Source organism: Halichoeres trimaculatus, unplaced genomic scaffold, assembly GCF_033239565.1.
Source record: "Halichoeres trimaculatus isolate MK-OKI-2021-1 unplaced genomic scaffold, fHalTri1.1 fHalTri1_scaffold_1, whole genome shotgun sequence".
Classification (NCBI taxonomy): Eukaryota; Metazoa; Chordata; class Actinopteri; order Labriformes; family Labridae; genus Halichoeres; species Halichoeres trimaculatus.
The window spans coordinates 26,390,486-26,402,616 of NW_027437179.1; the positions used below are offsets into that span (position 1 = coordinate 26,390,486).

At 40.2% G+C, this 12,131-nt stretch overlaps 1 protein-coding gene across 1 annotated transcript in view; it reads left to right on the forward strand.

Moving 5' to 3' along the window:
- The window catches only part of LOC141802091 (voltage-dependent calcium channel subunit alpha-2/delta-2-like), a 43,993-nt gene that overhangs the window by 26,838 nt on the left and 5,024 nt on the right, over positions 1–12,131 (forward strand). The window contains exons 10-37 of the mRNA XM_074685545.1: positions 201–300; positions 417–578; positions 686–796; positions 899–977; positions 3,195–3,244; positions 3,440–3,529; positions 3,624–3,689; positions 4,439–4,513; positions 4,598–4,672; positions 4,816–4,887; positions 5,057–5,128; positions 5,747–5,808; positions 5,932–6,008; positions 6,108–6,168; positions 6,250–6,347; positions 6,434–6,524; positions 6,615–6,677; positions 6,810–6,913; positions 7,086–7,184; positions 7,321–7,412; positions 7,499–7,546; positions 8,439–8,510; positions 8,827–8,979; positions 9,086–9,138; positions 9,388–9,443; positions 9,562–9,685; positions 9,832–9,941; positions 10,058–10,140. Of these exons, the coding sequence (XP_074541646.1) occupies positions 201–300; positions 417–578; positions 686–796; positions 899–977; positions 3,195–3,244; positions 3,440–3,529; positions 3,624–3,689; positions 4,439–4,513; positions 4,598–4,672; positions 4,816–4,887; positions 5,057–5,128; positions 5,747–5,808; positions 5,932–6,008; positions 6,108–6,168; positions 6,250–6,347; positions 6,434–6,524; positions 6,615–6,677; positions 6,810–6,913; positions 7,086–7,184; positions 7,321–7,412; positions 7,499–7,546; positions 8,439–8,510; positions 8,827–8,979; positions 9,086–9,138; positions 9,388–9,443; positions 9,562–9,685; positions 9,832–9,941; positions 10,058–10,140 (2,398 nt within the window). The remainder of the gene's footprint in view (positions 1–200; positions 301–416; positions 579–685; positions 797–898; positions 978–3,194; positions 3,245–3,439; positions 3,530–3,623; positions 3,690–4,438; positions 4,514–4,597; positions 4,673–4,815; positions 4,888–5,056; positions 5,129–5,746; positions 5,809–5,931; positions 6,009–6,107; positions 6,169–6,249; positions 6,348–6,433; positions 6,525–6,614; positions 6,678–6,809; positions 6,914–7,085; positions 7,185–7,320; positions 7,413–7,498; positions 7,547–8,438; positions 8,511–8,826; positions 8,980–9,085; positions 9,139–9,387; positions 9,444–9,561; positions 9,686–9,831; positions 9,942–10,057; positions 10,141–12,131) is intronic.

The window sequence follows — 12,131 nt, forward strand, 5'->3', positions numbered from 1 at the left end:
TCTTGCAGGATTTGACACTGATCCTTTTTTAAGCTAGTGTTTTCTGAGTATCCTCTCATGTTGTGAACAGAGGGCACAGACACAACTCCACATTTAATTTTCACAGATGTGTTTAAAACAGCATTATTTTGTAGACCTGTACAGATTTTTTTTTACATATTCCCATGTCTTTGTGATGATACTTGTGTGTGATTCCTCAGGAGCGGCAGTGTCAGTGGGCTGACCCTGAAACTGATCAAAGCCTCTGTGATGGAGATGCTTGACACTTTGTCTGATGATGACTACGTCAATGTGGCCAGGGTTGGTATCTGTGTCACGAATTCCTTCTTCTTTGCTCTGCAGTACTTTCCCTTTAATTCCCTTAATTCCAGCTTTGACACCTCTTAGCCCAATCTGCGTCTCCTGCTGTGTTACAGTTTAATGAGAAGGCTGAGGCTGTGGTTCCCTGCTTCAAACACCTCGTTCAGGCAAATGTGCGCAACAAAAAGATCTTCAAGGATGCCGTGCAGCAGATGCAGGCTAAAGGCACCACTGACTACAAGTCTGGGTTTCATTTTGCCTTCAACCAGCTGTTAAATGTAAGTCACTTATTGATTTTAATCGACAGGGGACTATGCACAGTTGAACTGTATTGACCAACCCTGCTGTTTAATCTCATTCATCTTCCTTTGAATGTGTTTTACAGAAAACAAATGTCCCTCGGGCCAACTGCAATAAAATAATCATGCTGTTTACAGACGGAGGGGAGGACAGAGCTCAGGACGTCTTCATGCAATACAACTGGCCCAATAAAACGGTTGGTTTCTGATCATGTAAACAACAACCCCCAGTTACAAACAGCGTTTGGTTTTCAGTGCACAGTAAGGCGTCTTCTTTTTGTTTTCCCCTCCTTCCGTAGGTGCGAGTTTTCACCTTCTCCGTGGGTCAACACAACTATGATGTCACACCTTTGCAGTGGATTGCTTGCACCAACAAAGGTGAGCTGACCTTCTATGAAAAGGATTTACAGTTTGGAAATAATATGCTTGAGATAAGAGGTTTACTGTGTTAAACCATTTGCTGCCCTGTCATAATAATTCAAGAATCTCTCTCAACACTTTTTGTTCAACTTCTCTGCAAAGTTCAAGACCAGTTTTGTGTGCTTGCTGGTTGTTAAACTTTTTCAAAAAGAAACTGGCTGTTTTTTTCCTGCTAGTTATGAATTAGAAGGAATATAAATATTGTCAGGCTACACAGTGGCGCAATGGTTAGTGCTGCAGCGTTCGATATGATTCCCAGCTTGGCCGGTGGGCCTTTCTGTGTGGAGTTTGCATGTTCTCCCTGTGCATGCGTGGTTCTCTCCGGGTCCACCGGCTTCCTCCCACAGTCCAAAAACATGCTCATCAGGTTAATTGAACACTCTTAATTGCCCCTTGGTGTGAGTGTGTGCGTGAATGGTTGTCTGTCTCTGTGTCAGCCCTGTGATTGACTGGCGACCAGTTCAGGGTGTACCCTGCCTCTCGCCCAATGATAGCTGGGATAGGCTCCAGTCACCTGCGACCCTGAATGGGATAAGTGGTTCAGAAAATGAATGAATGAATGAATAAATCTTGTCGTCATTGTGAAATGTTTAAGTTCTGCTGATGAGTTGAGCTTGAGGGGATGCAGGTACCCACTGTAACTAAAGTGCTTCCACTTAGAAGTAGCTGCTGTACAGATACAAGTTCCAAAATACGTAAAAATGAATTAGTAATTTTATATGAAAAGATTTCCCAGAAGGCTTTTGGGGTTGATTTAGCAGCCTGTAGTTTGAGAATCAGTGTTTTAACTTGGTTTTAAAGATATTTGTCAATGGCTGTGGTTCCTTCAGTGTAAACAGCATCGACATTAATTTGAGCACGCATATTTTTAGCTTAGCAAATGAGCCTCTAATGCAATAATAGATGCCCTCAGACCATAGTTTAGATCAGTAGTCTGCTGTGTATTTATGAATCAATGCTCAGACAAAAGAACTAATAAATAAATCACTGCAGCTAATGCGCTGCTCAGTGCACTGACCCCACTAATGGGTCTGCTTTGGCTCTGTTCGCTAACCAGAGCTGCTCCTCAGAAGACTCTGTTTGCCCACACAGAGGTCAGTTTAGCTCTCATAGATCAGATTGGAGCTCAGCAGGGAGCTGACATTGATCTTTTCAGTCGAACTTCTCCTTCTTCGTGAGGATGTTTTGTGCCAAGAAGGACTCAGCGCGGTGACTCAGTGCCACTCTGAATACTTGTGCAAGAGTTGCAGCTTTTGTCATCATTCTGACACGATTTGATTCAAACTGGGGAAAGAAGATGGTTTCGGAAAGAGGAGGTCTTCAATAAGTTAAATGGAAAATTTACAGTTATCTGAATGCACACTTTAATTGGCATTAAACCTAACAAAGCAGGTTGTCACAGATCTGCCTCGTATACAGGAGAGCTTTATTGATGATGATGACACATGCTTCATCTGTAATTGTTGATGATGTGCACATGCCACACACTATTAGTCTTTAACCATTGAAAATCATTGTCTACATATTTAAAGCTTAATCAGTCCATATCTGCTTACCTCTAGCAGACTCTAGAGTCACTGCTTTTTCATGTAGGGATGCCATGAATTTGCATACTAAGAACAAAATATGTGTAATTTCTTTGGTGATTACTTTTGAGGATTTGCTGAATTTTGTCCTTTAAAACTGTGGAGGTTTATTTAAATCTCCTTTTCCCAGCTTAAAATAACATGAGGACATTATGTTTGGACATCGTGGTGCATTACACACAATGCATTATTAAAAGTAGCTAAAAGTTATACAATTATTCCCAGCAGTTAAACGGAGCCGGTTGTTTGTTGTCAGCTTTTCTACAACAAAACATGAAGACCATCTCTTAAAAAAGCAGAAATGTTTTTCCATGGAGAAGATTCTTACTTGAGGTTTCACGTTCCACCAGGTGTCAGACGATACCTCGGTTTTAAAGCTCAGAGGTATTCCTCTCTCAGCTGCCTTTTGTGGAAGTTAAGTGTCTGAGTCACTGGTCTACTCGCTTGAGTAAAACCTGAAATATTTTTGAGTGCTGCTCCCGTGTGTGTGTGTGTTGTGTGTGTGTGTGTTATTTTCCTTATAGCATTTCTCACACATGCTCCCCCTCTCTCCCTCTCTGTTTGTCTTTTTCTCTCTGTCACTTGCCAGGTTACTATTTTGAGATCCGTTCCATCTGTGCTATAAGGATTAACACCCAGGTGGGTTTGTCTAGTGCCTCCAACACAGCTGATCCCCTGTTCGCAATTTCTAATTCCCCTTTGCGTTGCTCACATGAGCTCTGTAGAAACATCCACTATGGTTTGTTTGCATACTCTTATCCCTTGTGACCTGATCTTGTAGACTGCTTTAAAAAGGCAGCCAATAAAGCTTTTTTTTTTTTTTTTTTGTCTCAGGAGTACCTCGATGTGCTGGGGCGCCCCATGGTTCTGGCAGGCACCGATGCCAAGCAAGTCCAGTGGACCAATGTGTATCAGGATGCTTTGGTGAGGCGGCATGGCCCTATTGGCTGTACACAAATGTCATGAATGCACAGTCATATGCAGTAATAGGCTTATAATTTATCTTTAAACTGTGCAGGGTCTTGGCATGGTGGTAACTGGAACTCTGCCTGTGTTTAACCTCACCATGGATGGAAATTCACAGGTAACAGAGCCACTGATTATGGCACGAGTTTTTATATTTGTTATCTTCAGTAGAGAGATTTAAACTCAAAAGTGTATATTTAGCATATTCTTTCTTTTTTGTTTTTTTGTTTTTGTTTTTCGTTAGGTGTCTTGTCTTGTTTATGATGTTGTCTTGTGTCCTTTTTATTATTATTATTTTTATTTTTTCATTTAAAAAGGGGAAAAAATAAAAATGGGTTATATGTTTGTTGATAAGCAAATGGAATGTACATTGATTAACTTTGTTTCCCCTCTGAGCGAGGGAGGAGCTTCATTGTTGTTTTTGTTGTCAAATAACGTGTACAATCCTTAAAATATGAAATAAAAATAATTATTAAAATAAAAAAATAAAAAAAATAGCATATTAATTTGTACATTTTGAAAAGTAATTCTAAATTTGGGAAAAAAAGGCTCGGTTTCTTGTTTTGAAGCTTGATTATCTCGTGCCTTTCTTGCCAGTATCGCCCAAATGCTAAGAAAGATCTCTGTTAAGCTTAGCGTAAAGTCTAGAGTCAGGTTGAAACACTTAACCCAGCTTAATTTCGGTAGAGAAAAAACATTTCACACATCTCTTCCAAAGCTTCCTTACAAAAGTTTTGTCTCTATTTTTGTAAATGTAGTTAAAACATAGAGTTAAATGTCCACACTCTGATTTTACTGTAGGACATGTGCCGTGATATCTTCTTTGCTTTGCATATGAGATACTGAATTTTTGCTTTGTGTGTGCAGAATCAGCTGATATTGGGTGTCATGGGAGTTGATGTACATCTTGATGAGATAAAGCGACTAACACCGCAATATAATGTACGTACAGCACATTAGTACAATTATTAATTTGTTTTTATGCAGAATAGTCATTGAGAGTGATTCATTACTGTTTTCCAACAGCTTGGAGCCAATGGTTACATATTTGCCATCGACCCGAATGGATATCTTCTTCTTCACCCTAATCTTCAGCCAAAGGTGGGTCATATTTGGTTTACAAAAGTATTTTTTGGGCAACTGGCAGAGAATGTTCAAGGGTCAAAACAGCATTTCTGAGCAACATTTTGAGTTTCAGACTCTTCAAAATCTTAATGTTTTGTTTCCTGCTCAATACCTCTCAGCTTGTGAACCTCCCCGAGCCTGTGACGCTCGACTTTCTGGATGCAGAGGTGGAGGACAGCAACAAGGAAGAGGTGAGAATGAGAAAAGTTTCTGCGCTCAGGCAAAATCTGTAGATGTTTGCGAAGCCCTGACCATTACCTGACTGCTGGTTTGCAGCTTTCTGCACCAGTAACTGGAGGGCCACAAAACATGTCTCTAAACCACATTTGTGACTCAGAGATTTTTATTTTTCATCTTAAGATACGAAGACAAATGATTGACGGGAGACCAGGAGAAATGCAGGTCAAAACTCTTATCAAGTCGATTGATGAGGCAAGTAAATTCTCTTGCAAATTTTTACAAATTTCAAAGTTGAGCTTTGTCTGCCATGTAGAGTTCTTATCTAAAAGTTTAATGTATGTGGCACTTACACTTTTCACAGCTGATTTCTGTTGCATGTAAGTATAGTATGTATAGTCCTCTGCTTCATTGTTTAGATTAAGACCGGGACACATATAATCTTAGAGATTTTTGTGACAGCTTGTGGTTTCATGGCACATGCCATACAGCCTCTTTAAATAAGCTCTACTTACCTATTACATCTCATCTACCTGCTTTTAAAAACAAATGGTGCCACCGTAGATGTTACCAGAGGAAATGGAGTAATTTGTTTGTCTGTATTTTTAAAATACAAACCTGTGAGCACTCACACTTACAACCAGAATCCTCAGTTCTCTCCTCCTCCGTCAGTTGGCTGCAGAGGGGCTGAATCCAAACAGACTGAATCGATCTTAAATTATATGATCTTGATGATATAAGAGACAAGCAAAAAAGCAACACAGAGACCTTAACTTCAGTCTTACCCTGAAAAAGCCTCATTACATTTAGGTTGAACTGACACTTTATGTCTTTGTTTTACTGAACTTTTCTTACATGTCTCCTTTACTGCAGCAATACATTGATGAGGTGTTTAGGGGTTACACCTGGACTCCGATCAACGGTACAGATTACAGGTGAGCCGCAACAATGTCATGAATTATGATTTAAAAAACAAGCAGCTGGGGGTTAATGAGGACTCCACACACAGATGGCTTCACCCTTCCTCTCTGTCTCTTCATTTATCCTGCCCCCTGTAGTCTTGGTCTGGTATTACCACCCTACAACGAGTACTTCATCCAGGCAGACCTGAGTGATGTGATGCTGCAGCTCCAGTGTGAGTACAAAGAGGCAGAGCTTTAAAGATTCTCTTTGATCAAGATGCAACACAAAGACAGGATTAAAATACCAACATCACCCTCTGTCTCTGACACAGATATGCAGTCACTGCTGCCAAGCTCCTTTGAGTCTTCAGGGCACGTGTTTCTGGCTCCAAGGTGACCATTTTCTCTCTCTACTCTGTCTTATTTTGTTCATCTTTGGTCTCTTTGTATTTACTCTGATGTCTGTCTTTTCAGGGAATACTGCAAACGTCTGCAAATTTCTGATAACAACACCCAGTTTTTGCAGAACTTCCTCTCGCTCATGTTGGATATTTCCCCAGAATCTGATGAGTGTGAGCGTGTTAGCAGCATTTGTAGATCACAGCCTCAGCCACTGATGCAGACACACAGATGAGATAACAGACTTTTTGTGTCTCAGGTGACCAAGGCCTCATCCACAACCTGATTTTGGATTCTCGGATTATTGGGCAGCTTGCCTCTCGAGTTTGGAAAAACAAGGACTTAAATTCGTGAGTCATCTTTTTCCCTGCAAATGTATGCTTGGCTGCTTATATCTGATATCTGAGCTACGTAGAGTTCATAAAAGCTTATTGTTACAGGTACGGCTTCCTGGCAGTGTTTGCATCCACTGATGGAGGAATAACGCGTGTTTTTCCTAATATGTGAGTTGGGTTGATCATAAAATGAAGACACAGCTCTCAAGGATAGTTTATCCAGTAATCTAGGAGATATTCTGTCCAGAAAAAAGTCTGTCTCTCAGAAAACACTGAATGAAATATGTTGTGTCTATACAGAGCTGCTGAGTCATGGGAAGAGGATCCTGAGCCCTTCAATTCAAACTATTACCGACGAAGTCTCGACAACAAAGGCTACATGTTCAGAGCTCCATCCAGATCCTGTGAGTGACAGTTTTTTTTCAAATGTACATGAATGATGAATCAAATACCTACTTTTATGAATTGATTTTAAGACCATTTTTTAAGTGGCTTGATTGTGGAGCCTTCATCCATGGGTAACATCACACGCTCTAATCTGCGATGCATATATTTTAACTTTTTGTCTGTGAACAGCTTTGGACGACCCTGTGGGTGCAGAGAACGGCACTGTTGGTATCCTGGTCACTTCATCTGTTGAGGTGAATTTAGGAGGGAAACTGCTCAAACCTTCAGGTGGGGAAAACACATGAATGTGTTCTTTTGAATTCTGAAATATATATAATTATATATTTATAATATTTTCACATATTTGAAAGGCTATTGTTAATTGTTCTCTGCTTCCTCTGACCCTGTGGCTCTCTTTCCCCAGTGGTTGGGGTGAAGCTGGACTTGGAGGCTTGGGTGGATAAGTTTAAGATCCTTGCCAGCAATGTGTCAGATGGTCGACAGGGCTCACACAAAGTACAGCACAACACCACTAAATACATATCATCATTAATTACTGCTCTCAAAACTAACATATATGTTTGATTTTTTTGTGTATTCAGTGTGGACCGTCCAGAAGCTGTGAGATGGACTGTGAAGTAAACACTGATGTAAGTGTAGTTATCATAAGCTCTTAATACAGGTGCAAAGAGGTTAACTGTGCTCTTGATACTCCTGTGGTTGTTGAACTGCTCTGACATGTGGAGGGAACCGTTCACAGAGCAGAGCAGCGTGTTTAAATGTATTTAATAAACTGCTTGAAAAGAGGACGTGTAACACCAACAGGCCTGTGTATGTTGTGTATGATTCAAATGAATAGAAGGATAGGAAGGATATTTGATGTTGCTGTCTAAATATGATTTTATATAAAGTAGATAAATTATAGTATACATTTATAAGAACTGTACTCCTGAAATATGATTACATCAGACGCCTTAAAATCTCTGTTAATTATCTTAATGATCATCTCAGTTATTTTGAGTTTGATAGCTGTGAATGATTATTTTCAAGGACTTGTTTTGAATATGTCATCAAAGCTCTTGTGAGGACTCTGACTAGTCAGGGCAGCAGTAGTTTAGTCCTTAAGGACTTGGCTTTGTAACCAGAGGGTTTCTGGTTCAAGTCCCGTGGTGAACCACAATAGGGAATTGGGCTGATAACTGGAGATGTATTTGCCAAATTTCCTTAGCACTGTCGACGTGCCCTTGAGCAAGGAACCATACCTCCCAGCTGCTCAGGTTGTACGTAGCTTTGGACAAAAGCATCTGCTAAGTACATTTTGTCAATTTTAGTTGTAAAAAAAATTAATACTAATTCTCGTTTAAAAGCCTCAAAAGCAAACAGGGCCATCAGCAGCAAAAATGACCTTTTCTACTTTGTGTAATGTTTTACTTGTGCACAAACTGGGTAAATAGTATAAACCGAAATACACTCTGAGTGGAGTAGAGACTTGAAAAACATCACACAAATACATATGTTTATATACTTTTGATTTTTTTAAAGGACCTCTTGTGCTATCTCATTGATGATGGAGGGTTTCTGGTTATGTCCAATCAGAGAGATCACTGGAAAAAGGTTTGTTCTATCATTATTATGTACTTTGAGAAGGAGTTGATGTTTTGATGGAGTTATCTGTTACTATTGTTTATGTTGTTAAACCTGAAATTCACCTGTTTTGTGGTGTTCAAAAGATTTTTTTTCTTCAGTTTATACCCTCTTAATTATAGCTTTGAATATATTAAATGATACTATGTGAAGAGGACAGGCACAATTAAACAACTTGAATAAAGTTTATGTTGAACCACTGTGTGGCACTGTTGACCTGATGCACCTTTCCCCTTTCTCTCTGGTCTCTCCATTGCCTGACTGACTTTCCTTTCATGTACCACAGATTGGTCTTTTCTTCGGTGACGTGGATCCTTACCTGATGCATGCGCTCTACAACAACTCAATCTTTATTCGACGCCAGTCTTTCCAGTACCAGTCTGCATGTGAGCCTGTAACCAGCAGCCACACAGGAGCAGCCCCTAGGGGCATCTTTGTGGTGAGAGGATGCCTGCTTGTGTTTGATTTTTTTTTTTTTTACATTTCTAACATGTCTTAAAGTGGTGAAATTCTCCCATATGAAGCTTCCCTGTGTTTTTCTGCAGCCATCCATCGCTGACATTCTCAGCATGGCCTGGTGGACGTCCACTGTGGCATGGTGAGGCATTGTTTACTGCAAATCAAATGACACCGACAGCATGTGAGGCATCAAAGCTATCTTAGCTGTGACTGTACTTCCACACAGGAAACCAGGAGGGACCTTTTTTTCTCTCTTTATCCTGGCTAGCTGCCAATTTCACCCCTGGGTTATTTTCAGTTCAATGTTACTGTCAGCATGACATATGTTGACTGTTATTTATTGATATGTACACAACGACTGTAAAGTGCAATGTGAACTCTCTTACAGGTCTGTGATCCAACAGCTCCTCTATGGATTGGCATACAACAGCTGGCTCTATCAAGGTGGATAAACCTTTGTGTGCACACACAGACAACTACATGAGTTAATAATATAATCGTAATAAAAAGTTGTATCTGTTAAAATCTATAAATCCGCCAGTAAATAATTTGTGTGTAATAGATGATGTCCTGGTCGAGGGTTTTGAGACAAAAGAAAGCAGCTGTGTGACTATCCAAAGCCAGTTCTACTTTACAAACACTACCAACTCCTACAACGTGCTGCAGGACTGTGGAAACTGTTCACGGTAGGTTTTGCTTTTGTGGCGAATCAGCAGAAAGTTGTGGGGGTTTTTTTCATCTTTTTTGTTGTTTTGCTGTGTGTTTGTGCTGCTGTACCTGGTTTGTACAAATAGTATGAAGCTGGCCTCACATCCATCACTGTCTCCCACAGGCTGTTCCACGCCAAGCGGATAGAAAACACAAACCTACTGTTTGTGGTGGCTGAGACGCTCCCCTGCAGCTCATGTGAGATCGAGAGACTAACCCAGGTCAGGACAGAGTGTATCCTTTTTTTATGCTCTAAAACTGCTCATGCTTTTGTTTGTGCTGCAAGTGAAAACGTGTTGATCTTGCCTGGCAAGTAAGTTTCTTATTCAACCTTAACTAAAAGATTTCAGTTCAGGAAGAGAATCCATGTGAGGTACTGAGCAACGCGCGGTACCGTAAAGGCCCGACTTTCTGCTTTGACTACAGTGCCTTAGTAAGTATAACACCAGACAGTTGCTCAAGCTTATCAACTTCATTTTAAAGAGAAAAAAAAATACGGAGTACTTGCTTTTATTGACTTAAACTCAACGTCTTCTCTTCTCTGTCTACTCTTCTTTTTAGAATTGTATGTGCTAGCTGCTTCCTAGCCAGTGTGGTAGTTAGCTAGCCCATCTATTCCAAGTAGGCATATGGATAGGCTAAGCAATAAAGTGTTTGCACTGACAGTACGGTTTGGCTAGTTATGGGGATTCGCAGCCATATTGGAGATACAGAAATTTTAACACTGACTGGATGGAGATATAAGTTGCACAGCAAAATATGATTTTAAGATGTTGATAAGCTCACTAAGCATACTAAAACTTATCAAGAAGGACTTTTCCAGCAAGAAATTGAGAAAAATTGTGAGAAACTTTGGCCAATAGGCGGGGGAGACCCATACAAGTTAGCATCAGCTTCATGGAAACATGACCAACTCGTAGTTCTGCCCTTCATATACTATCTGGATATTGTTAACTACCTCCTTTTCACTCCTCGCCTATAACTAACTTTTTACTCCCCATGTACTTGAAATGTACAAGACTGTGCCTGATGGTGTATGTGCTAGAAATTGAACAGACTCAAATGTTGCCCAGATCATGCCTTGAAAATCCTGGTGGAGCTTGCCTAGCCACAAGCACCTCTGTTGTTCAGATAACCGTCAGATAGGTGATCATTTTTGGTAGTTGATTGTATTTGAGATGTTTTTCCTGGTCCGATTGACTATTGCAGCCAAAAATGTGGCAATAATTTACCATTTTGTGTGATAGTAATTCAGTCAGGAACACCCTCATCATAGATTTAAACCAGTTATTGCCAAATGGAAATACAGTTAAAGTTGACATGTACTCCCTGGGTTAGCCAAGCAGCCTGCATAGACTTTTACATTACAAACCTCCCACATGGGTTACATACAACACGTACATACAGACTTAATAGGATGCAAACATTTAGATCTAGTAGGAGGAGGCTTGGGCTGGAAGTGATACTTTGTGTGTTAGCATAGAAGTAGCAGGGATAGGTGAGAGTGCATACACATACACCAACTTATCGCCACATATGAGCTGTGATTGGTTGAGTGGAGGAGGGACTAGTGATTCGATAACCAGCCTGTCAGCTGATAGCACTGGGCGTATGACTGACGACCTACTGATATACACCAGTGAGCACGTTTCCGTCTTGCTGTGACGGTGCCTTCAACATGGCTGACTTCCGAGTTGATGACTTCATGTGAAAACACTCTATGCGTTTGCTGACCCCAGCTACTATTAAAATCAGTAATGTAGTTCTTAAAACACATTTTGTGGCCCTGGGTGAAATACTTACCACCCTCTTTTTTTAAAGCAGTTTAACTGGAAGCACTACAAAGCTAGCTAGTTGTAAGATGGTCATTTTCAAGCTAGCTGGCAAGCTTACTTAGCCACTGCTTATCTTGCGCAACTTTCAGCTGAATTCTCACTGAAAAAAAGCTTGATTTTAATTTGATTTGACTCGATTTGCAGCTGAGGAGAGCTCATTTATACCATCTAATGTTGCCCTCTTTTCCTATAAAAAGGTGTATTATGCTCCATCAAAACTTCCCCGCATGTTGATGTTGAAATTGGAATCTGGGCTTAGTCCCACTTGTCAAACTTTCTTATATTCAAATTTATATGTTCTTCCACTACACTTAACCTTTGTTGCTCATGATTTTATTAATTTATTCTTGAATAAACAAAGTTCACCGCTATTAACATCTACCAAGACTACACGAAAATCTGACATCCTCTTATTCAGAGGGAATACCATGGAAATTAGGTGAGAGGGGATACTGTTATTAATTTGTGACATTTTTCAGAGCACAATGTTCAGAACATTGATTCTGTGAGACACAAATTTAATCTATGAAGTGACCAAATGAACTTTTGCATTGCTGTTTTGTGTTCTGATGCACTTTCTCTGGGAAAA